At 40.9% G+C, this 23,303-nt stretch overlaps 1 protein-coding gene across 1 annotated transcript; it reads right to left on the minus strand.

The window, feature by feature from the left end:
- Nucleotides 1-700: 700 nt before the first annotated feature.
- Nucleotides 701-11,495, minus strand: TMEM41B (transmembrane protein 41B). Its single transcript, XM_027461500.3, has 7 exons — nt 11,329-11,495; nt 10,384-10,501; nt 9,113-9,241; nt 7,537-7,630; nt 6,591-6,695; nt 4,442-4,580; nt 701-3,641 (listed from the first exon to the last, which is right to left on the minus strand). The coding sequence occupies exons 1-7, from the start codon at nt 11,408-11,410 to the stop codon at nt 3,472-3,474; spliced, it is 837 nt and encodes a 278-aa protein (XP_027317301.2). The 5' UTR covers nt 11,411-11,495; the 3' UTR covers nt 701-3,471.
- Nucleotides 11,496-23,303: the final 11,808 nt, after the last annotated feature.

Raw genomic sequence — 23,303 nt, forward strand, 5'->3', positions numbered from 1 at the left:
TGTTTCAGTCCTTGACCAGCTAGCTACCTGGTTGAGTTGGTTCTGCTGGTTTTTCAGCTGAATAATTCAGCTTAAGTAACTGGATGGTACAATACATGCAGCATAGTTCCAGTTCTAACACAAAGCTGAACACAGCAATCCACATTGCATTTTAGTAGATAACCTGGTTTTATACTGAGTAACTATCATGCTACACAAGTATTTTTTAGAATAACACAAAGATTTGTGAAATAGCTACCAACAACAAAAAAAAAAAAACACATTGGCTTTGCATCATAGAATAGTTCACAAAGCTTTTAAAGACACACTTGCTTTTTATTTAACTTTTACTTCTTTTACTTTTTTTGTCTCAACCTTTTGGCATGCTTTCAACATCATGTATAGTGCAAAGAAGAAATCCATAAAGCAGACAACAGAAGCAGATGAATGAAGCTGTAGCAACTTTACCTTGTGAGTCTTCCATAAGGAATTCACGTCAGAAAAAGCAAAATATGTAAGAGTTCCCATCTAAGAAGATGAAATGAGCTATATCAATTCTTTCCAGTCCGAAGTATGAAAACTAATTTTATATATATACACTTTATAAAAGTATAAAAAAAAAGATTACTGTTGTACATGATAAAGAAATAACTTCCAGACAGCAGGAAGTCTAACTAGGTGTTCTGAAATAAAAGTACAAACAGAACAAATCTCACCCACATGATCATCAGTTCAGTTTAATTTTTATAGTCATTAAAAAAATACCACTTCAGAAGAACTCATCATAAGTGAATCAAAAATTAGGCTTAGCAGGAAGTTCAGCATACTTCATTGTACTCAAAATACGATGTTTCACATATTATACAATAGCTTTATTATGAAACGGCAAGAGGCAGTTATTAATGGTGTCATGCAGATAGTTTACAAAAAGTTCTAGAAGATAACAGCTCTTTTTTTGTTGTTTTTTTTTTTTTTTTGTAGTTAAACTATACCTTCCTGATTTTCATGTTTGCTTCACAGTAGACACTGCTTTTCTGGCAGAAATGTATGGCTATTCTCTTGGAGCACTGGCTGGATTCCCACAGAAAGCAAGTTACCGCCTTATTCCACAGCACTTTTTTGCTTTTCCACACTTTTCCACAAGACTCATTATATTTAAAAACCCTCAGAATCAGTCCTCATGGGATAGGGAATTGCCTGAGGCCATTGGCAGCTGAAGATAAACATGGAAGGGATAAGTTAAAAAATGCTAACTTGTTGCGAAAGGAAGTAACTTATTTTCAACCCTTTTAAGGTTTTTAGGGCCTTTAGGCACTGTGATGGCAACTTAGTCTACAGCTGAAATGGGTTTTTCAGTATCATACCCTGATCCCATCTACATAGTGAAACGTAACTCAATGAAAGTGCCAAGTAACAGCATGTTTCATATGAAATTGAAATGGAGTTCATTCCTTCTTTAGTGTCAAGGTTCCACCAAAACACTGGTTTTGTACAATGTAGAAGGAATTTTACAACAGCATGTTATTGACCAAAGATTGAGACCATTTCTGAGACAAGCCACTGGGTAATAGCAAGTATATAATTTATTCTGAGTTAATCTGCATGGAAAATTAACTATGCAGAAGAGTAGGCTGTAAATCTACAGCTATTTCACACCCAATATTCCAGTGGGCACTCAGCTCACAATAGCTATCACTTACTATGGAGCAAATCCTCTAGGTAGATGAGCACTGAGATTAGAATTGCAGCAATTAAAAGTAACAATTCAGGTTTAAATGCCAATAAAGTACACTTTTAGACTCAATTATAAATAGAAAACATTCCCTAAAGCTAAATGCTTACAATAAATTTGTAAACAGAAGTGAAATTAGTTCCTTTACCTACATAAAAATACCATTTACTGTGCAACCCAGATTTAAATAAAAGACCAAAATAGTTCATCAATAATATTTACTATATATTTACATGTAATACTGCAATAAACTGGACTCAATTAACATTATGTTACAAAAAAAAGAACAAAACGTTTTAGAAGGTACCAATACCTTTCACATTATTACATTCATGGAACTGTTCTCTTACATCTCAAATGATCTACCATGATGAGTTAACATGGGGATATAGACAAGTAAACCCTTGAACTGGAGCATATACTAACATGTCAGTTCCCTTTTCAGCAAGGTGCTTCAGGAGCATCAAATTAAAGCCTATAAGCAGCACTAGTTTCAGTAGGATAAACTTAAACATGCACCCGAATTCCTTGCTGATCAGGACCTCATTTTATGGGACTCCACTGACAATCATACCGACTACAACAGTTTTAACTGTACAAGGGCAGGTACCACGTACCTCATTTATTGGCTATATATAAGCAGACTTTTACTTAAAAGGTGAATCATAGCTGGTTGTCCATTGCCAGTTACTGACTTAGCAGAAAATTGAATCATCCCTTTAATTTTAGATACATTCACATGAACTTCTGTTGCATGATGCTTAGAACAGTATTTGGATTCAGCTCTTTTGCAAGAAGTGCACCAATTAATGTACCTGACACTTCTTCTAGCCAATCGAGCTGCAATGAAAAATTGTATACTCTTTGCATATTGCTTTAGAAATGTTTATAGTACTCTGAACATTGAAGTACATTTTTAAATCACTCAGGAAGTTAAAGTTCTATATATGATCACTTTCTTGAAGTCACAGGATAAATGTATGCAAGTAAAATATTGGCAAAATAATTAACATAAAAATAGAATTTCAAAATCAGCTAGCCACAGTAAAAAGTCTAGCCTGCTCTACCAGAGCAAACTTTTACAGAGGAAGTTAGAATGATCTGACGCTTTGCCTTTGTTAATCCAGTTAGTAAAGCAGATGTAGGTTCAAGTATTTAAATCCACACAACAGTAATAGAAGTAAACAATCAAGGTGAGTGTATCTTTGTAGTTAAAGTACTATTCAGAAAAAAAATGCTTCTGAATGAGCACCGTTACCATATTATGCTATAATTTCGGAACCCCAAAAAACAAGAAAGACTGTAGATGAGAATTGTGCTCAGACTAGATCCCATGCAAGTCTACAGAGACATACAGTACGTTACAGAAATCAGATTGAAAAAATAAGGGTTGGGTTTGGTGTTGGTTTTTTTTTTTTTGCAAGTATTAGAAAGCATTATCTGTAGTTTATGTCTGTTACATTTTTTGCTCTGCATATAATCAAAGCAAAACATGACATCTGTGTTTTCACTTCCCTCATTCCAAGGGCCGCACATACACCCCAAAGCAAAACACTGATGATTTGGTTATAAAACTACGCAGTACATTTTCTGAACACAGTTCCTTCAGTTGCAGGTCACGTGTTCATTTAAAGACATTCTTACCCATTACAAGCCTCCCCCCCTTTAATTGCTTAAGATCCAATAGAAAAGCAAATATACAAATATCACAAGTGCCAATCCTGAGATGAAACATGGGAAGTCCGGGTCCAGTTTGATCCTTATTCAAACTTCTGTTTCAGTTTCTTCTGGAAGAGAGCTGGTAGGATGGAAAGGATGGCTAGAATCATGAGAACAAAAACAGAGTTCCAGGAAACAGCTTCCCCTGCTGTTGTAAGTTGGTATAGTGTTGTTCCTGCCTTAATGGCTACAAAAGATGGCGGTGCCACACCTGGAGGGGGGAAGTATAAGGGTAGAACAATACATTTAAGAAAGATTAATTTCTTTGGGTAAACAAAACCAAGAAAATTCCTAACTCAGTTGTCTAGGTTTTAACACCAAAGCCTCAGAATCTGTTGCCTCTCTTTTCTTTTTAAAGTACAGGTACAGACACAAAATTCAAAGACAAAATCCCATTATCAGAACTGTTTATGCTACCTTTAACGCTGCTGGATGCTAATACAAATACAGGAAACAAACTCTGTGATCCAGATTGTACAGATAGCAAGTTGTCTCTGCAAACTGATTTTTTTTTAGGTTCGTAATGGAAGCTTATAAATTATCTCCTAAACCAATTAAAAATATTTGCAAAAATAAGCAAAACACAAGGTTAAGACGTTTAGCACTACAGTAGTTATGAACGCACTCCTAGGAAGGTATATTATAATAAAATGGATGGGAAGGGGAAGAACAATCCTTCAGATTAAAGTCACTTGTTCTAGCATGACTACGCTGAACTCAAAATAGAAGTCTACATTAGTTCACAGAAGTATAACCATGGAGTGGAGCAACAGACCTTACTTGTCAAGTGTCCATACAAGGTATGTTTCCTTATAGCCTGCTACCCCTCATCCAGTGCATCAGAATAGTCCTGAAGACTTAAGTCTTTTAATGCTAAAAGCTGGACATATCATAAAAAATACTCTTGTGTAATCTTTCAGCTGCCCAGTAGGTGGTGATCACCACTGAACAAAAGCAAATAATGCCACTTCTGGCTACCTCAAACTGCAGTTCACTATTCAGAATTCTTACCTAGAAAGGTGCCAATGAAAAATACTTTTAATGGCACATTTATTACAGGAGATGTTATATTGATGAACCAATTTGGAAGAAATGGTGTTATTCTCAAAAATATTATGTAGTTAATGAGGTGTTCTCTGTGTCGTTCAACCTGTGCAAAGAAAGTAATAAATCAGTAAAACGCCTGCCTTCAAAATAAGCAATGATTTTACTACAAGAGATTTGTGATTTTTTTTTTAATCCATCTTTTGTAGAAATGTAAAAGTTGCAAACAAATCAGTTAAATGATGACTCAAGGAAGAGAGGAAGAGTCAGTGAATCACTGTTACATAGCACTGAAGTTACTCTGGAAATACCAGCCTATGGTAGAGCACTAATATGTCTGAATCAGGTAACAAGCAGGCCTGCTGCTGTGCTGAACTAACCCCAGCATTAGCTCCGTCACCTCTAACTGCAGTCCAGCCAACTCTACCAGCTTGTCATCCTATTCCTAAAGCAATCAAACATGAAACGCAGCTGTATTCCTAGCTTGGAATCTTACCCTGGTCATGGCTCTCAAGCTCATCACAAGGTTTTAAGACTGTGTTGGCAGTAGCCTACCTGCACATACTTTATAATGTCTAGCATAAACATCACAAAGGAGCAGCCACATTAGTCCAAACTTGATTTGCAGTCAATTAAGTCCTCAAGTCTAGCTCACCTCCTTACACGACTACATCAAAGCCTCTTCTGCTCCCACACTAGCTCTGTAACTCCAGCCCTTTCAAACACCCACAGCCCCAAAGCAAAGTGTAAGGGTAGCAGAGCATCCCACCATCTCTGCTCTATCCTTGCAGGCCTTCACAAAGTCTAAGCCTAAACGTGGCCACATGGCCCCAGACAGCTGAAACTAAACCACACCTAACTGTAAATCCATCTAAAATCAGGTGCAGCAACTTATCCTAGACACAACCCTGTTTTTTCCATATTAGCTTGAATTGCATTATTGCAGTCAGTCCTGCTATTGTTCAGCAATACTTCGGTTCTGGTGTTTGGTCTTTTTTTTTTTTTTTTAATTAAATCTTCATGAAGGACTAATGCTTAATCAACAATTAATTCTGCATAGTGCCAAAACTGTATAGTCTACCTAACCTGGAAACAGTGAGATATGAATCACACATGCAATTACGCAATTTTAGAGTCACAGAGCCAGTTCTGCCAGTGGAAATAGTTACCATTCCCCACTTCAGGAATAATCTGAAGATTATACTGGGCTTCTAATACTTATTTGGTACAAGATTCACTATTTAATGAAATCAACTGTGTAGGTCGCAGCTCTACATCTTAGTGAGGAACAAGTTCAAGATTTTTTTTTGAATCATAAAAATATTTAAACGGAGAACAGAGCAGTAAGTCATCGTTCATACTTGCCAGAAAGATCTGTTTAAAAATGGTTAAGAGCATCAAACAAAAAACGAGGGCTCAAATACCGATCATGCTAGGATTTTGCATAGCAAAATCTGAAGTTTAATCAGATAATTAGCTTACCAAGTTCCTGTTATCAGATACTTTCCCTTGGCCTAAAGGAAATTGAACTTGTACAAAAATCAAGCAGCTTGTACGGGATACTTCTCTATATACCACAAAAAACTGAATTCCAAAAATTGGTAGAAAGTTACCATGTAAGCATATAGTACGAACAGAAAGAGACCCTTTAAACTGGGACAAAAGCAATACCCTTTCCATATGAAGGGATATGCTGCTCTTAAACACTAAAGCAACAAACTTAGGAATTGCCCTAACCACAATAACACTTAAATTTTTACAATCAGACCTACAACAACATATTTTTCATCCTATTGAAAAAAAGACAGCTTTCAACAGTTCTGATGCTCAGGGAGCTATTACTTCAAATCAAAACTAGATAGGCTTCCTACGGCTACTAGCTAACCAGAGGGGTTATCACTGACAAACTCTTCCTAGGTGAAGAGAGCTTCCTCACAGGAAATAGCACAATCAGGAATACTCTGTTGCCTAAAAACATTCAAAAAGTAAGTACACACTGTCAGAAAGGACTCAGACTCCTTTCTTTGTGACTAGATTTATGAGCACAATCCCCACTAGTTTTCCATCCTATTCCACTACATATTTTCTATAAATTTCAACTTCTTTAGAAACTTACCTGTTCTGACCATTTAACTGCTTTTTCTGTTAAGTATTTGTATACAACTGGCCGTCCCACTAAGTATGAAAGCATATAGCAGAACGAAGCTCCAAGTCCTGAGCACTGAAAAAAAAAACACAAGCAGAAAATCACTAATTAGTATTAGCCTTATATCCCTATAATTACACTGACTGTTTAGAGGCTGCTTCTGCACAGTCCTCCATTAAGGAGGAAGAGCTTCCTGTACCTGTTCCTTAAGAACTTTGTCGACACTAACTAGTTCCTTTCATCCCAAAGCATTTAGACCATTATTAACACAAAGTTATGTTGATTGTTATGTTGACAATGTTGATTACTTGTCAGTTAACATTGACCGTCTCTGCACTTTTAATATTCTGAACAGTGAAACCTTTGCAAGTAAGGGGCACAATGACATTTGAAAGATTCAAACTTGAAAATTCATCACCTTAGCCCTCTCTACTGAACTATCTAGTTCTTAAGTACTAAGGCTTACTATGACTGCATCTTTTGAAATTTGTTGACAACCTACCCTTCTTAAGTTAAGCTTCTCAAGTATGTAAACCATTTAAGAAAAGGATGTGTTTTGCAGTGGCCTAGAATGCATTACTTATGTTCCAAGATAAATATCAGGTTCTGCTGGATGCTGAACAAGTCTGAAGCAAAGGCAACTCTCCAGCTGACTAACACCCAGATGCCTCCATTATTAAGAAAACTTGGAAAACAGTTTAGTTGTTTGGATCATCATCCAACGCTACACTGAGTTTTGTAGATAACATCCTTCTCACAACACAGTTGAATAAGAACTCATTTATTCCTTGGAGAATAAAGCATTCCCTTATTTCACTCAGCCTGTGATCATTTCACACAGAAAGCTGTTTAAATGTTTGATTCTGTTCCAAATGGATAAAAATACATGCCTTCACAAACTATTTTCCATACTTACCAGACAAACAAGAAATAACGCCAGAGGAAAGGGATAAAGAAACCCTGACAGGATACTGAGAAATATAGACCCAGGGATAGCAAATGTTTGCAAGCTGGATGCATCTTGGTTAAAGAAGTTTTTTGTTTTTGTTTTTTTAAAAAAAAGCTACCCAGTTTTTAATCTAATAAGCAGTCAGCATACGTAGTACAATTTGGAAAAGCATGAACAAATAGGCATGGCCTCAAAAGATCTTTACATCCAAATACTTGTGCAGAGTAGCACAAACAGCCCAAGCACAGAGAAACAAGAGGTAGATATATCGTCGACATATATAAAAATAAGTCACTAATTAAAATATGTATTATGTTCTCCCTTCATCTCTGTGCTACCTTTGACATTGTAGCTTTATGGCATTACAGGAAATACAGTTGTGATCTGACATTTAACTAGAATTACGCAATTTCAGTCACTCTGAAAAGTTCACAGAAACCTCTAGTGATTATGAACTCCATGGAACTGATTGAAACATGAAAAGCCAAACAATCATCCTTGATATCAAGTTCATTGCAGACAACAGAACGTTTTCCAAGTGCCAAGGTTCTAAGATAACTATACCATGCTTGTCAAGTAATCAGTCCACTGCTGAGACAGTAAATGTCGTCATATCAGCTGATGCAGTAATTGAATAAAAATGCCGATTCTGTTCTACTTCGTTTATATATTAACTAACATTTTAGTTTTCTTCAAATATAATCTATCATTTGTGAGCTACTCTTGTGAGAATATGCTAGAAGAGAACTACTAATGGCACTTTCAGCATCATTTTTCTCTGGGTTTTGAGAACCCTACTGCATTAAACAATGAAATAGACCTCCCGTAACTTTTGAAAGGCTGAAAAGCTTTATTAACCTGTTAAGTGTTCCAGTTAAGAGTGTGTTTAATGATTAACACATTCAGCACTCAGGGGAAAAAAAAGTTAAGACAGAACACAGGCAGCCTTTGTGTCTCTCTCCTTAGGCATAAAGTACTTCAAAAGTCTAGCTCTCTAAAACAGAAGAGTTTCTTTTTTTTTTTTTTCCTTTTTTTTTTTTTTTTAATGGGCACTGCAGAGATGAAAGGCTTAAGATGTTTTCCTTGAGAAATGATGTAAGGACTTCAACAAGTGCCTCAAACACTTTTAGATGCCTCAGGAAGACTGGAGTGGTAGTTTGTTTTCCTTTAGAATCAGCAGTCATTTTTATCTGGGAATTTAGTTTGCACTTAGCTACTGGAACACTAAAATAAGTCTAATATGAAAGTTAAAATATTGTCCACGGTAGATAGTAGCTGAAGCTGCAGGACAATCTTAGACAACATTTACTACTATATAGGCACGCAATTCAATTTCTCTGTACTTAGAAATTGTACTTCCTTACAATCCAAAAAAGCATACTGAAACACTTCAACAAAAAACTTTTCTAAAACATGTATCTTATAAACACACTTTGGTATCTCACCCCTCTCCATCTCAGAACAATAAATTATGTTTGCATTTTTCTTTTCTTTTTCATGGAAAAGAAGTCAGCAAAGGCTTCTCACATCAGAAAAAGGATACAAAACATATGTGGCAAAGTAAGCTACTAACACTTGAACATAAAATGTGTCCTTATATTTTGACAGGACTTTTCCTAAGGCTTTTGCATCATCCATGTCTCTAGGAACCTTTATACATTTTCCTTCTTCTCTGAAAAAAGAAAGAAGAGAAAGCATGGTAGGAGATGTAAGTAAACCGTACAGTAAAATTAATTGCTGAATATAAAGATAATTAGATACACTAGATCACTGAACTACAACGTCTGCAAACAAACCGCATCACTATGTTGTGGTAAAATTCTAAGACAAACCTTTGTAATATTTACACTTCTTTGAAATAGAAAAATCCTCAATTTTAGATATTAGCAAGCTTTTTTTTTTTTCTATCCATTATAATAACTGGCTTCATTTCTACGATTTTTTCTTCTTCTCAAGATCAAAAAGAAACAATTACTCAAACCAAACCTTTAGCAACTGAACAACAGCCAACGTTTCAGCCAAAACTAACTGTAACTGCCTTATGCTAGGGTCACAACATTCCAAGTGCAGCAACACTTCAAACGCAGTGCAGCTTCACCTCACAGACATACAAAGCTTCAAGAGCAAAACCTTATGTCACACCTTAATCTGGTGCAACCCTGGGCAGCACAGTTGAGTATCCTCTCTTCCTCTGTATCAGACTTAGTGACTGGACAGTTGCAAACTGTACTTGTTGAGCAAGTTAATCAGACAGAAAATTTATTACTAAAAGAAAAAAAGAAAGTTGTAAGACAAGCAGGCTTGCACCTTGTCAAACTATTTATGTTCCCAACATGAGTACTAGACGCAACAAAAAACAGGAAGAATACACGAACCTTGAGCATGAAGGAAGAAGGATGTCGCCTTTTTAACAGCAGCCTGCAGTTATAGCAGAGCACAAGGAATTAAAAAAAAAAAAAAGCCTAGCCCTAACCAAGCATGCTTTGGCTCTCAACTGAGGACAGTTAAGAAGAGTAGTTATCATTGCTAAAGTGACAACAGGTATCTTTTTAAGACATGGTAACTCAACTGTGCAACAGAAACCCTAGGTCAAACACAACTTCAGTGTTTAAACAGATCCTACTAGTTAGTACGCATTTCAGTATCGCCTTTTGTTTTGTGACATTGGAGATTATACACTCAAAATGATTTTCTTCCTTTAAATAATTAAATTATGTCTATAATTAGCTTACATCAGTTCAAAAATCACTTAACCCCACGTAGCCTCCTCTGCAAGTTGATACTGAATGAAAAGCAAACAAGTTACATACTTACTCACTAAGTTGTGGGAAATTTTTATATACCAGAAACATAAGAAAAGCAGCCGATGTGAAGATGGACACTAAAATAAGAAGAGATGTTCGAGCTGATCCACCTTCTGCCTGAGCTTTCCCTGAAATAAATACAACCAGAATTAACAAAAACCCCAACAACTTATCAGAATTCAAGGTTACACTCTGAGCAAAGGTTAAGGAAATCTCCACAGAGATCCCATCTTCCCACATAATGCTTGCACTAACATACGTAACACACTGCTTACATGCTCTGAAGTCGTACAAATAAACCTGAGGTTCTTACACTGGCAAACATCCCACAGAAATCAATTTATGTGGCTGCTAATAATTTAAGCCTTAGTTAGATAAATCGACAGAGAAGTTATTGTGGAACAAATTAAGCCACGCATTTTCAGTTTTGCCATGAAGTCTCCTGACAGTTAAGAGTTAGTAACCTGGAATTAAGTCTTCAGTATATGCAACACAACTCCAAAACACGCTTATTAGCGATTTTGTTTGTAGCTTTCCTAAGGACGAACGCCAGGCACAGCAAGCAGCCAGCCAGGTTAGACACACTCATCAGGAGAAAACGCGCGTGAACACACGCCCACAACAGCTTGGGCCATAAAGGTCACAGCTCCCAGAGGCAGGAATTGCACCTCTCTGACGCTTTAAAACACACGTATCCGAGGTCTCTCTTTTTAAGCTGCTAACAGCCTAAGCTCTGGCGTGAGGAACACCCCGAGAGCACACCAAGCGGCACAGCCGCGCTTGAGGCCTCTCCCGCTCTCTCCCCGCACACCCCGGCGCTGACGAGACGCGGGGCGGCCGCAGCCTCAGGGCCCCGGCCGCCGGCTGCCGCTGCCGGAGGGGCAGCACAGGCCGCGCCCGGCCCCGCCTCAGCCCCTCAGCGCCCCTCCCGCCCGCGCCCCTTTCCCCCCGCCACCTTCCAGAAGCTGCCGCTGCTGCCTGGCGCTCCCGGCCGCCGCCCGGCAGGGCCCTCGCTCGGCCGCGCTGCGCTGCGCCATGGCCGCCGCCACCGCCCGCCGGCCCCGCTCAGGCCGCGCCGAGCCGGGAAGCGAAGGGAAGCGAAGGGAAGGGAGGGGAAGGGAAGGGGCGGGCAGTGGGGGGGCGGGACCGGGCCCCCGCCCGCCTCAGCGCCGCGCTGCGCATGCGCCGCTCGCCCAGGGGCGGGAGGGCGGCCGTTGGGTGGGGGGGGCCGTGAGGGGCGGGGGGCGGTGCTCAAGGAGCTGAGCCCCGGCTGCCAACGGCTTTATGCCCTCTGCAAAGCCGCCCTGTGAACTTCCCTGTGTAGGGAACAACAACTGAGTGATCTTACAGGTGATAAGAAGTCCCGCACTGAGGTGGAGTTCCACAGGGTGCAGCAGGGCTGCGGAAAGGTTTCGTTTTGTCACCAGGTGGAGAGAACACGCTTGTTGTCTACTGAAAGGGTTGTGAGGCACTGGAACAGGCTGCACAGGGAGGTGGTGGAGTCACCATCCCTGGAAGTCTTCAAAAGACGTTTAGATGTAGAGCTTAGGGATATGGTTTAGTGGGGACTGTTAGCGTTAGGTTAGAGGTTGGACTCGATGATCTTGAGGTCTCTTCCAACCTAGAAATTCTGTGATTCTGTGATTGTACAACAGCGTCAGTCACTGCCAGCAGTCCGTAGCCTGAATGCCACACACGAGTACAGGCCCTGCCAAATAATAATTAATAAATAATAATAATAAATAATCCAAGGCATAAATTGTCATCAGGTTCCAAACAAAGCTTGGAATCACGATTCAGTTCCACATGAATCCTTAATTTGCTTGGTTTTTCTTGCATTTAGAATCTGCTTATTTCGAATTTTATCATTAAATCTTGTAATTCCCTTTTAATATTTCTATTTGGTGTTTCAGAAATGCTAGTGCCCCGAGGAGCCAGTCAGGCCTATGGGCTTGTTGCTGTGGGCATTGGTTCCAGGTGACAGAACCCTTTGTTCTTCCAAACCATTACACTAGGACATTGCACACACTGGTGAGATGGGAACTGCTGACACCATAGCAGATAGCTCTTTTCCCCTATTGTAAATGCATATCGTGTGCATCGTGTCTCTGTGAGTCTCACATTGCTCCTGGTACTCCAGGTAAAGCGATCCAAATAGCAGGACTTCTTCCTTAGCTGGATGGCTTCTGACATAATGTTAAATTGATTTTAAGCTGAACAGTGTTGGAAGTAAAATTATAAATCACATTTTCACTGTACAAAAAAAAATTCTACCAAGTCATCCTGAATCAGAGGAGAAAAAGCTTGTACTGGAAGATTTAAATAAAACGCATACTATGGTTTAAAATCTGTAGAGCACATTCTAAATGCTGCTAGGCTGGCCTTTATTTCATTTTGATACAATGGATTGTACCACGGGGCATGAATCAGTGCGGAATGGTTGTTGTTCAGTAATCACTCAGAGCCAAGGAGTCAGGCAGAGTCTGCTCAGTAGATACCTGACTTCTCACTGATCTCTGCTTTGTACTGCATAGCCTCTGTGCTTCCTAAGTGCAGGTAACCTAACAACGCAAATTAGGCAAATATCTGACTCTTGCTAAAGTCTCCTGTAGTTCCCACTGTTCCAGACAGCACTGTAAGACACGCAACAAATAATTACAGAAATACAAATTCTCTCCGCATCTCCCCTTCTATTCAGTACAAGTGCACGGCCTGCAGATGGTTCCCAAGGCACTGATTCTGCAGTAAGCTCCCAGCGCTACCCTATATAATTACAAATAGAGAAAAGAAGATAACTACTCAGCTCCAGCTCTCTGAATTGCTGCCAGTGTGAAATCTGAGGATTAATTAACTTAATCACTTTGAAGTTGAAATATACTACATACGTGGTATTTGTTAATTAGATTATCAGAAGACTCTTAGACTGTCTATTTTATGCTCTTTTTGGTTCCCCTCAGGGGAATACTGCTGTTGAGAACGTTTTGGCTGTTTTACAAAACTTTGAAACTGTCAGTGGTATTTAATATCCTGTGACCATTTAAATAGTCACCTCCAAAGACATCCATACCTTAGAAATATCAGCAGAACCTCTGTGTTCACTCACAAGAAAAGTGGCATGTCTGGGGAATGTCCCTTCGGACTCTGTAAATAAAATAACTCAGAACCTATATTTTAAAAGTTAATTTAATTTTGTTTACTGGAAAGAAAACCATGACTGAAAAATACAACCATAAGCTGTATTCTTAAGGGTTCAGAAGAGAAAGAGTTTTGGTAACTTGGAACTCAGTGAGTGATCGAGGAAACTTTCAATACATGTTTGAGATCAGCTGTGCTGGAAACAGCTTCGCTCCACAGGGTACTGGGAATGATAGCTGTGGACTGAAAATAGATTTACTCTCTTCATGTTTAAAGTATCACCTATATATAATATATAATTTCATAAACAGTCTAAAATCTCCTCTGTCTTTGGAGCTTCTTTCTAAATACCTCCTGATAAGGAACATATACTGCACAGTGTTTGTCAGAGAAAGAATGATAAAAGTGCTCTGATCTCCAGTTGGATTTGCTCAGTGACTTTGCCACTGGGAGCAGTGCTCTCTGTTATCTGTTCTCTGAGGCTATAGACAGAATTATGCAATTATCTACAAGATTTGTATGAATCAATTTTTGGAAAATGTACCTTAAACACAGAATATAAGACTTCTTTCAGAATCACAGAACCGTCTAGGTTGGAAGAAATCTCGAAGATCATCGAGTCCAACCTCTGACCTAACACTAACCAGTCCTCCACTAAACCATATCACTAAGCTCTACATCTAAACGTCTTTTAAAGACCTCCAGGGATGGTAACTCAACCACTTCCCTGGGCAGCCCATTCCAATGCCTCACAACCCTTTCGGTAAAGAAGTTCTTCCTAACATCCATTTCTAGATTGCCCAAAATAATCAAAAAGACCTAGGCACTCAACCTGAAGTGTGAAAAATACCTAAAACTCAAATCAACTTACCTGAACCAAGTCACTCACCAACACTTAAATCAGTCTCCCAAAGCATGTTCCATATGGCATATTTCATGACACACAGAAGAAAAAGGCAGCTATAGTTTCAAAAAGAGAGCCAAATCTCAATTTTCTTGCTCCGCAGATAGCTGAGCCACCATCCCGTAAATCCCGTGTCCTGCTGGCAACTCCAGGAACAGAGAGGGGTTTTAAGACGCTCACAGTCAGAGCAAGAAAGTCCTTTTCAATTGGGAATAAACAGGAAAAAAAAATACCTCTAACTTGGAAATGAAACTAGAGAATCATAGAATAAATAAGATTGGAAAAGACCTTCAAGATCATCTGGTCCAACCATCACCCTACCACCAATGTCACCCACTAAACCATGTCCCTAAGTACCACGTCCAACCTTTCCTTGAACACCCGGACAGGCAGTGATGCCTGTCCCAGTGCCTGACTGCTCTGAGAAGTAAAGTCTCCTAATTGTTTTACTTGCTGAAGAGCAGCGCTCTTTGTTCAGTTCTTGAATTGTTGCAGAGTAGGGGCATGGCGTTTCCATTTTTCCACTCCCCAGTGACATCACCCGACTACCAGGACTTTTCTGCTGTGATGGAGGGAGGCTTGGCAACTCCATCAGCCAGTTCCCTCAGGACCCTGGGATTCTGCTCATCAGGTCCCGTAGACCTGTACCTCTTTGGATTCATCAGCTGGTCTCGAACCTTCTGTTTGCTTACAGTGGGTGGGACTCTGCTCCCCCAGCCTCCATCTATGGGGTCAGGGAAATGAAAGATGTGGGAAGCCCTTCTACCAGCGCAGACAGAGGCAAAGAAGTTGCTGAGTACCTCAGCCTTCTCCATGTCTGTCATTACCAATTACTCATACAGAAACTCACTCCTAATATAAGAAATTAGCCAGCTATAATCACTCACACACTACTGTTTTCACCCCTCGGTTTATTTTCACAAATGTTAAAGGCGCATGGTGGTTCTTGGGGACTCCTCCTGTCACCCCAGCGCAGCAGCCCGAAGGGAGCAGGGGCCTCTCTTGTGCTCTTCCTCGAGGCTGTGCACAGAAGCGCTGCCACCTCGCGCACAAGGGCTGGCGGATAGGAAAGAAGCACTCACACAACCCCTAAGAATTGGCAAAGATCTTTATTGCCAGGTGGCTCCAGGCTAATGCCTGGAGTGGAGCCTGAGCGATGAGGAATATGGAGCTTGCCGAGCCCTTCTGCACAGCTGGCGGTGTTCCTTGAGGACCTGTTTTAGAGAGCTGACGAGGTAGTCCCGTGTTTGTTGTGGCTGAGGTGGGTCCACTTCCATAGGTTCCTCTTCATCTTGTGGACCCACCTCCATGGACTCCACCGTTTTGGGTTGGAGAACGAGCCAGTCCCTGGCAGGGACTGCCCACACAGGCTGCCTTGCATTGGGCATATTTTCCGGCCACGGTGCCGCACCAGGACGCCTCCCAGTTCCGTGCCTCGGGTCCATTCGGTTCTCCACTTGATGTTCATTCACGGAATCCCTGCTGTTATCTGTCCCTTGGCCACGGCTGGGTCCTGCATCGCGTTCCGTCCGCTGGGCACGGCTCTGCTTCCTGTGGCCCTCCAACCCACGCTCTCCGCCTTTGCTGCCATCAATGGGCCTCTGGCTAGGCCCAGGCCTGCTGCTGGTGTCCATCAGAGGGGCCGGCCTGCTCCCCACAACGCTTCGGCTCCAATGGTGTTTATCATAAGTGCCTCTGGGCCGGGCACCAGACACCTCCTGGGCACTGGTGGTTCTCGTGCTGGAGGCGCTGGCCCTTGACCCATGACGCATCCTCGCAGAGGCAGACATCCTCCTCAGTGGTCCTAGGAGCAATTGCTTGTCCTCGCGCTGAGAAGGGCTGCTGCTTGCCTCTAGCCTCGCTCCTATCTCTGGCCTTCCTTCAGCCGCTGGCTTTCAGAAGACCAAATCGCTGAGCAAGTGGCGGGCCAGTGGCAGGGGGGCCCCTTTTATAGGGCCCGGGGCAAGGGCGAGGCTGGTGGTGGCCACTGTGACCTCTGCAAAGCTCTGTGATGGAGCGGCCCGTGCGAGGCCGAAGGCGGCTGCCTTGGGAGAGGCCTGGAAGATGCCCTCATGTGGAGGAAGGAGGAGGGTTGGGGGGGCTGAGGGCCCCCTTTTCTGGGGCTGGCTCCCCCCCAGGCCGTTTGGCTTGCCAGAGAGAAAGGCTGCCCCGTGCAACCCTGCCTCGACCCGTTTTTTCTCCAGATCTCCAAGGGTCAGAATCTCTCGTTAACAAAAAGAAAAGCCCACCAACAAAACCAAGCCAGACCAATTCAGAAGGCTAAAGCAGTCAAAACTGAAGTACCCATCACAGAATCACAGAATCACAGAATCACAGAATTTCTAGGTTGGAAGAGACCTCAAGACCATCGAGTCCAACCTCTGACCTAACACTAACCAGTCCTCCACTAAGCTCTATATCACTAAGCTCTACATCTAAACATCTTTTAAAGACCTCCAGGGATGGTGACTCCACCACTTCCTTGGGCAGCCTGTTCCAGTGTCTAACAACCCTTTCGGTAAAGAAGTTCTTCCTAACATCCAGCCTAAAACTCCCCTGGTGCAACTTTAGCCCATTCCCCCTCGTCCTGTCACCAGGCACATGGGAGAACAGACCAACCCCCACCTCGCTACAGCCTCCTTTAAGGTACCTGCAGATTGCGATAAGGTCGCCCCTGAGCCTCCTCTTCTCCAGGCTGAACAAGCCCAGCTCCCTCAGCCGCTCCTCGTAGGACTTGTTCTCCAGGCCCCTCACCAGCTTCATCGCCCTTCTCTGGACTCTCTCGAGCACCTCAATGTCCTTCTTGTAGCGAGGGGCCCAAAACTGAACACAGTACTCGAGGTGCGGCCTCACCAGAGCCGAGTACAGGGGGACGATCACCTCCCTAGCCCTGCTGGCCACACTGCTTCTTATACAAGCCAGGATGCCGTTGGCCTTCTTGGCCACCTGAGCACACTGCTGGCTCATGTTCAGCCGACTATCCACCAATACTGCCAGGTCCTTCTCTGCCAGGCAGCTTTCCAACCACTCATCTCCCAGCCTGTAGCTCTGCTTGCGGTTGTTGTGCCCCAGGTGCAGGACCCGGCACTTGGCCTTGTTGAACTTCATGCAGTTGACCTCAGCCCATCGGTCCAGCCTACCCAGATCCTCCTGCAGAGCCTTCCTACCCTCAAGCAGATCGACACACGCACCTAACTTGGTGTCATCTGCAAACTTACTGAGGGTGCACTCGATCCCCTCACCCAGATCATCGATAAAGATATTAAAGAGGACTGGCCTCAGTACCAAGCCCTAGGGTACGCCACTAGTGACCGGCCTCCATCTGGATTTAACAATCGTATCTGAACGAAAAGGAAGAATGCTTTTCTGACCTGCTGGAAAGAACCAAAATACATTTGACAATCGCTAGAGTGGTAACTAAGTGGTCAGCTATATGAAGTCACTTCCTTCTGTGGGTGGTTGGATGGAACATTTTATTTTTATCAAATTGAAAGAGCTGTCTTCCCACAGCAGAGGAAAACTTGTATTTGCTTCTTTTTTGATTCACGCCTGGATAGACTGATGGAGCACGTGTCACATGGCTGAGTCACTGACATTGCCAATGCGTTGTAGACTGAGTCATGTTGATTGTCAGTAAGGGGAAGGAGGAAGAGAGACTGAGAGTGATCGTACTTCTGAGAGCTTCTGGCTGAAAACTACGAGTTTAAACTTCAGAATAATGTAGCTGACTTTGCTGTAAATAGAACAGGGAGCTACTTTGCTGGCATCTCAGAGAGGCAGTAGCAAAATGAAGCTGCAACAACCTGAAAGGCAGAAGACTTCAGAGCTCACGTCAGTGCCTGAGACCATTCCCAGGGCAAAGCCCAGAGTTTCCAAGCACTCACTACATTGTCTCTGGAGTGCTTTAGGCCTGGTATGGCTCAGTGATGGGGCTGAGCTATCTGTCAGCTTAGGGCCAGGGGGTGTTGGTTGCTGAGGTAACTCATTTCCCAAATGCAAAACTGGCTTGGAAGCAAGAGGGGAAAGTGAAAATCCAACAGGAATCCCAATGAAGAGAAAGTAGATAGCTTGAACCAGTTCAGATGGGAGGGTGGCCAGAGGCCCTGCTCTTGGAGCACAGATGGGCAAAGAACCTGACAGCCATTCTGAGATAGCTACAGGAGGTCTGAAGTATAGCAATAAATACGCACAAAACCCAGAACTGTGGGATATGATTGCCTATTCAAAAGTTCTGAATAAAAATTATATTAGCAGATCTAATTTACGTCAACGAAAATGCAAATTCAGATGTAAATTTAAGACCTCTGCCTGCCTTAACAAAGTTTTACAGTCCTATGAAACCTATACCTGGGATGAACATGTTAACCACGCTGTAATTCCCCAAGTCATGCATATGCTCTGATTGTTTTACAGGAAGGTCCTTCCTCAGCTTAATTTATGTCACTTGGGAAGGAAATCAAGATAACAAAATCATGTATACAACTGTGCTGATGTAACAAATAGACAAATCCTAAGTACACATGGCCTTTTTACCACCTTTCACTGATTTGTTTAAAGATACTATAAAATAGTTTATGAACATTGTTCCAAGAAATTGACTTTAATGTAATTAAAGCACATCTAACTTCATTTATCTATATGGATGCAGTGTTCATATATAAACTAGTTTTAACAGAGTTAAGGATTTGTAAAGGAGTCCACTTTCCCTCATTTCTCTTAACTGTGGCTTTGCAGGAGTACAATAAAAAATGCTTGGAGTACTGCGTAGATTAAGCAGTATCTGTCAGAAATTAAACCTCTAACGTTTATGTGATTGTGATTATGTCCAAATTACACTTTAAATCAAATAAACCCTTTGCATGGAATGGGGTTTGTGTATTTTGGTCAGTTTATACCTCATATTTTTGTTAGTTATAGTAAAAGCCTTGAGGATGTAACTGGTGAATAAGCATCTGCATGGAAGGCAAGGTAGGATGGAATGTGCTGATAAAAGTGAATAGAAAAATGTCACCCAGTGAGATGCACAGAAATAAGCACACATTTGTAGCTGGATAGTCCTGGTTGTGTGCATGAAGGATTAGAAATATCTTGGCACCAGAGCCACAGGTAATGAAAGCTTTTGTTTGTAAAAGTCCGTGCTCAAGGACAAAAGACGAAAACCAAATTAAAGAGCAAGCGAGAGCCAAACTTCTAAGAATTAAATTGTTTTGAGTCTGAACTCGGGAATCATAACCATTTAGATTGTTTTCTCTCCTGGTAGTTTCTTTATACGAAGGTATATTTGCTAACTCCTGTTGTACATTTTGTGTACATACAGTATCTATGTACCTACAAATGTACAAAATACACCTTTTAAGTCAGACAATTTCCATTTTTAGTAGTGTGTATGTATCTTATTGCTGCTAAGTTAATTAGAAACAGTAAAATAGATAGCTATAATGTTTCTATTCCAAAAGTTAAAAATAAAGGCCGGATTCTCCTTTCTAATGCAGCGTTTACTCCTCCTAAGTAGTTCAGAGATCACCTTAAATAGCTTGCTAGATTTTTTTTTCCCCCACCACATTATCCAGTGGTGTATATGAAACAGGGAAAGAAGCTTTTCTGGTTAGTCTGCTCATATACCGTAGTCGAATTCTCCTGATCTGGCCTGTAAGGCTCTTCCAGTAACTAACCATTCATTATGACTGGGCTGATAACCACACGACAATGAACAAATGCATAACTATTTGCAACACACAGAGTTAGTTTTTAAGAAATATATACCAGGTCATCATTAAACCAGTGTTCCACAACAGAAAATAATTAAAATTCAGGGCAACGTCAAAGGGACAGAATGTCAAAATTGAAACATTTTAAAAAAGCCGATAACATTCTGAGAAATTAATTGCTATATGTGTTTTTCCATGGAAAATTATTAAATTAATTGAAAAAGCTATAATATGACTGATAATACTTACTATCACGATAAATGAGCATCACGGAATCAGTTGTTAATCAGAAATAGAGATTAAATGGGGATGGACTTGTAAGTATAGACTGTTTTCACCTAAGGCAGTTCTTTGAAAGAAGCCTCTTCATTCTAATCTTGAACATTATGCACCCAGTCCTAGACACGTTTCCAGTTGAATGGCTTGGCTGAATGCAGAAAGCCAGATCTACAAATGTCTGTGATGAGGAAATTCACACACTTTTTCTACTGCACACAACAGTAGGTCCTTTTTGCTCATACACAGACAACAGAATTAGCTTTTAGGCCCACTTCCCTCAACAAAATTGGATAAAACCAACGACTGCAGAAAATAAATGTCAGATGCTTAGTAAGTTTAATAGTAAGTTTTATAACTTACTATTAATTAATATTATTTAAGGATTTCTGAATAAGCAAGGCTAGTAGAGAAAAAAAAATGAATGCACAGGAAGGTTTTATAAGAACTAACAAAAGCTGGTATGTTATTATTCTGTAGTAATCCTTATTGTAGCTGAACCAGCATGTTTGCCTTTTACATAGAATTACTTGCTGTACTGGTGATACAATTTAATGCAAATACTTTAATAAGCTTTCAGCTTGATTTAGCTGTAGCAATTCCTTATTTTATCATGTCACCCCAGCAGAAATTTGAATCCAAATTCATTTCACATTCTGAAGAAATGTTCACACGCATTTCACATTCTGGTCACGAAAGGCCAGGGGTTGAACAGCAGAATCCTGGCAAGCTGGAACCAAGGTGTATGAGGAGTGCTCAAGGAGGAGGAAGCTGACATAGCTCTTATTATCCCAAGAACATGATATTGGCCAGCATGCACCATTCCCACACCTTCAGAAAGTGAAATGAAGGGCACGTTTTCCACTTTGTTACTTCACAAAACATGTGGAAAAGTTATAGAGACTTGTGCAGCCACAGACATGGGTACTGACAATACGGTTCTCGTGTTTCCTCGCACACTCCCTACTTTGCTGTCGCAGCTACAGGAATTAGCATGCAGGAATCCTGCATGTGTGTTTGTCCCAAAGGCCATGCTAACAGCTAATTTTAATCTAGATGTTGACCACCAAGAACCTGGAAGCCACTGGATTATGAATTTCAGGGTCAGCTCTGTACGAAGCTAGCCTCAGACAATGGTAATACATCTGGGCTGCTGCCCATGCAGAAGCTAAGATAAAGCTATGTGTCCATTGTGTTCGTATGTCACAGGCAGATACCCAGCCACAGCATGTACACACCCCAGCTCACCCACCTATTATCCCATATGCAGGTATTGGTGCAGCAATGGGGCCAGTCATCAAGGTACACACACACATGCCCACAGGTACGGTATAAAGTTGAATGATAACATTTTCATCTCTAGGTTTAGCATCCGTTTTTTTTTTTTTAACAACTTACATACAAAATAGGTCCTGTGTTTACCCTTCCTCAACAATATTAAGCCTTTTGGTAAAGGAGAAAATACTAGTACTTAAAACAGGATAGCCCAACAGAAAACATACACATTCCGTTTGGATATCAATACCGAATTGTAAAGACTTGCAAAGAATAAACACGATGAGTCATGTAAACAAAAGTGCTAATCAGTGATTCAACAATTTAGAAAAGATAATATCTAAAACACAAACAAAAGAAGGAAATTAAATGAAATTGGCCTTATAACTAAAAATAGTATTTTTAATACACTAAAATTCTGATACCTTTGCTGTATCTAGGAAATATACATTTCATATATCTCCACGCCTTTCAATCCTTATATTGTTATTTTTTTCTCCTTTTAACATAAGCAGCTATCTAAGGTTTAGGATCTTTAGAGTTATTTCTAACAGAAAATGTAGTGAAGGAGTAATGTACTTTATGAAATCCTATTTATTTATAAAATACATATCAAAAGTTGTGCTTTGCTTAGTGTAGCAGGAATCAAATAGAAAGGGTAGTGTGTTTCTTTTAGTACTTGTAGGTACCATTTCCAGCTTGTCTTCTGCTCACAAACTCTGTATCCAGTTTTAGTTTTATTCCTAATCAGCTCTAAGTGCTTCCCTGCCGATCTCTGGATATTTCTTTGATGCCTTTTTTATGCTTCCCCTCAAACGCAGAACTCAACAAGCAGCAGTATCCTTTATTTGCAGTCCCACCCAAAGAAATGCACTTGGTCATGTAGTTCTGATTCCTCACCTGCCCTGCATGGGATCTGTGGTTTTAATGCAGTTCTGATTATTTCAGCTCTATGTTCCACGAAGGAACAGAACTAGATTTCAAATTTTTTTTCTGCCTGAAACGTTTCTATATGCAGAAATCTCATAACTGGACTCTCCATTTACTTTACTTTTCTAGAAGAAAAAATGTTTGTATATCGAATGGGGAAAGGAACAGAAAGAGTATCAGTGCTGCTGATGACATCAGTGCTGGTCACCATCTATGGAAAACTGCGTAGTCTAAATATCTACTGACAATTTAAGGTGCTTCAGGATACTGAGCTTCCAACGCACTGCCCCCGCTTGTGGTGTCACCTCACAGTAGCATTAGGAATTGATGGTCAAGGCAGGCACACCTGGCTGCCACGACTTGAGAAACTCTTCCTGGGCAATTACATCTGCCACCAAGGAGCCATACTGGCATGCTTCAAAACACTGATGTATTTTGGAGCGAACAGCCTAGAATTACACAGACCAGAATGAGTTAATAAACTGAATACTATGTTATTAGATTACTAAAATTATTAATGCATGTATGTTCTCTGCAAATGAAAAGCTTCTGCTACGTGCTGAGAATTTATTCTGGGTGCATTTTTAATATAATAAAATCCTGGTCCTGTTTTACTCTTCTCATTTTTACTTAATCAATTTTAATGGAATGAATATGATTATAAAGATTAATTTTTTTTCTAAACAGGACTAACTTGAACTC

This window comes from Anas platyrhynchos, chromosome 5, assembly GCF_047663525.1.
Source record: "Anas platyrhynchos isolate ZD024472 breed Pekin duck chromosome 5, IASCAAS_PekinDuck_T2T, whole genome shotgun sequence".
In the NCBI taxonomy this organism is placed as follows: Eukaryota; Metazoa; Chordata; class Aves; order Anseriformes; family Anatidae; genus Anas; species Anas platyrhynchos.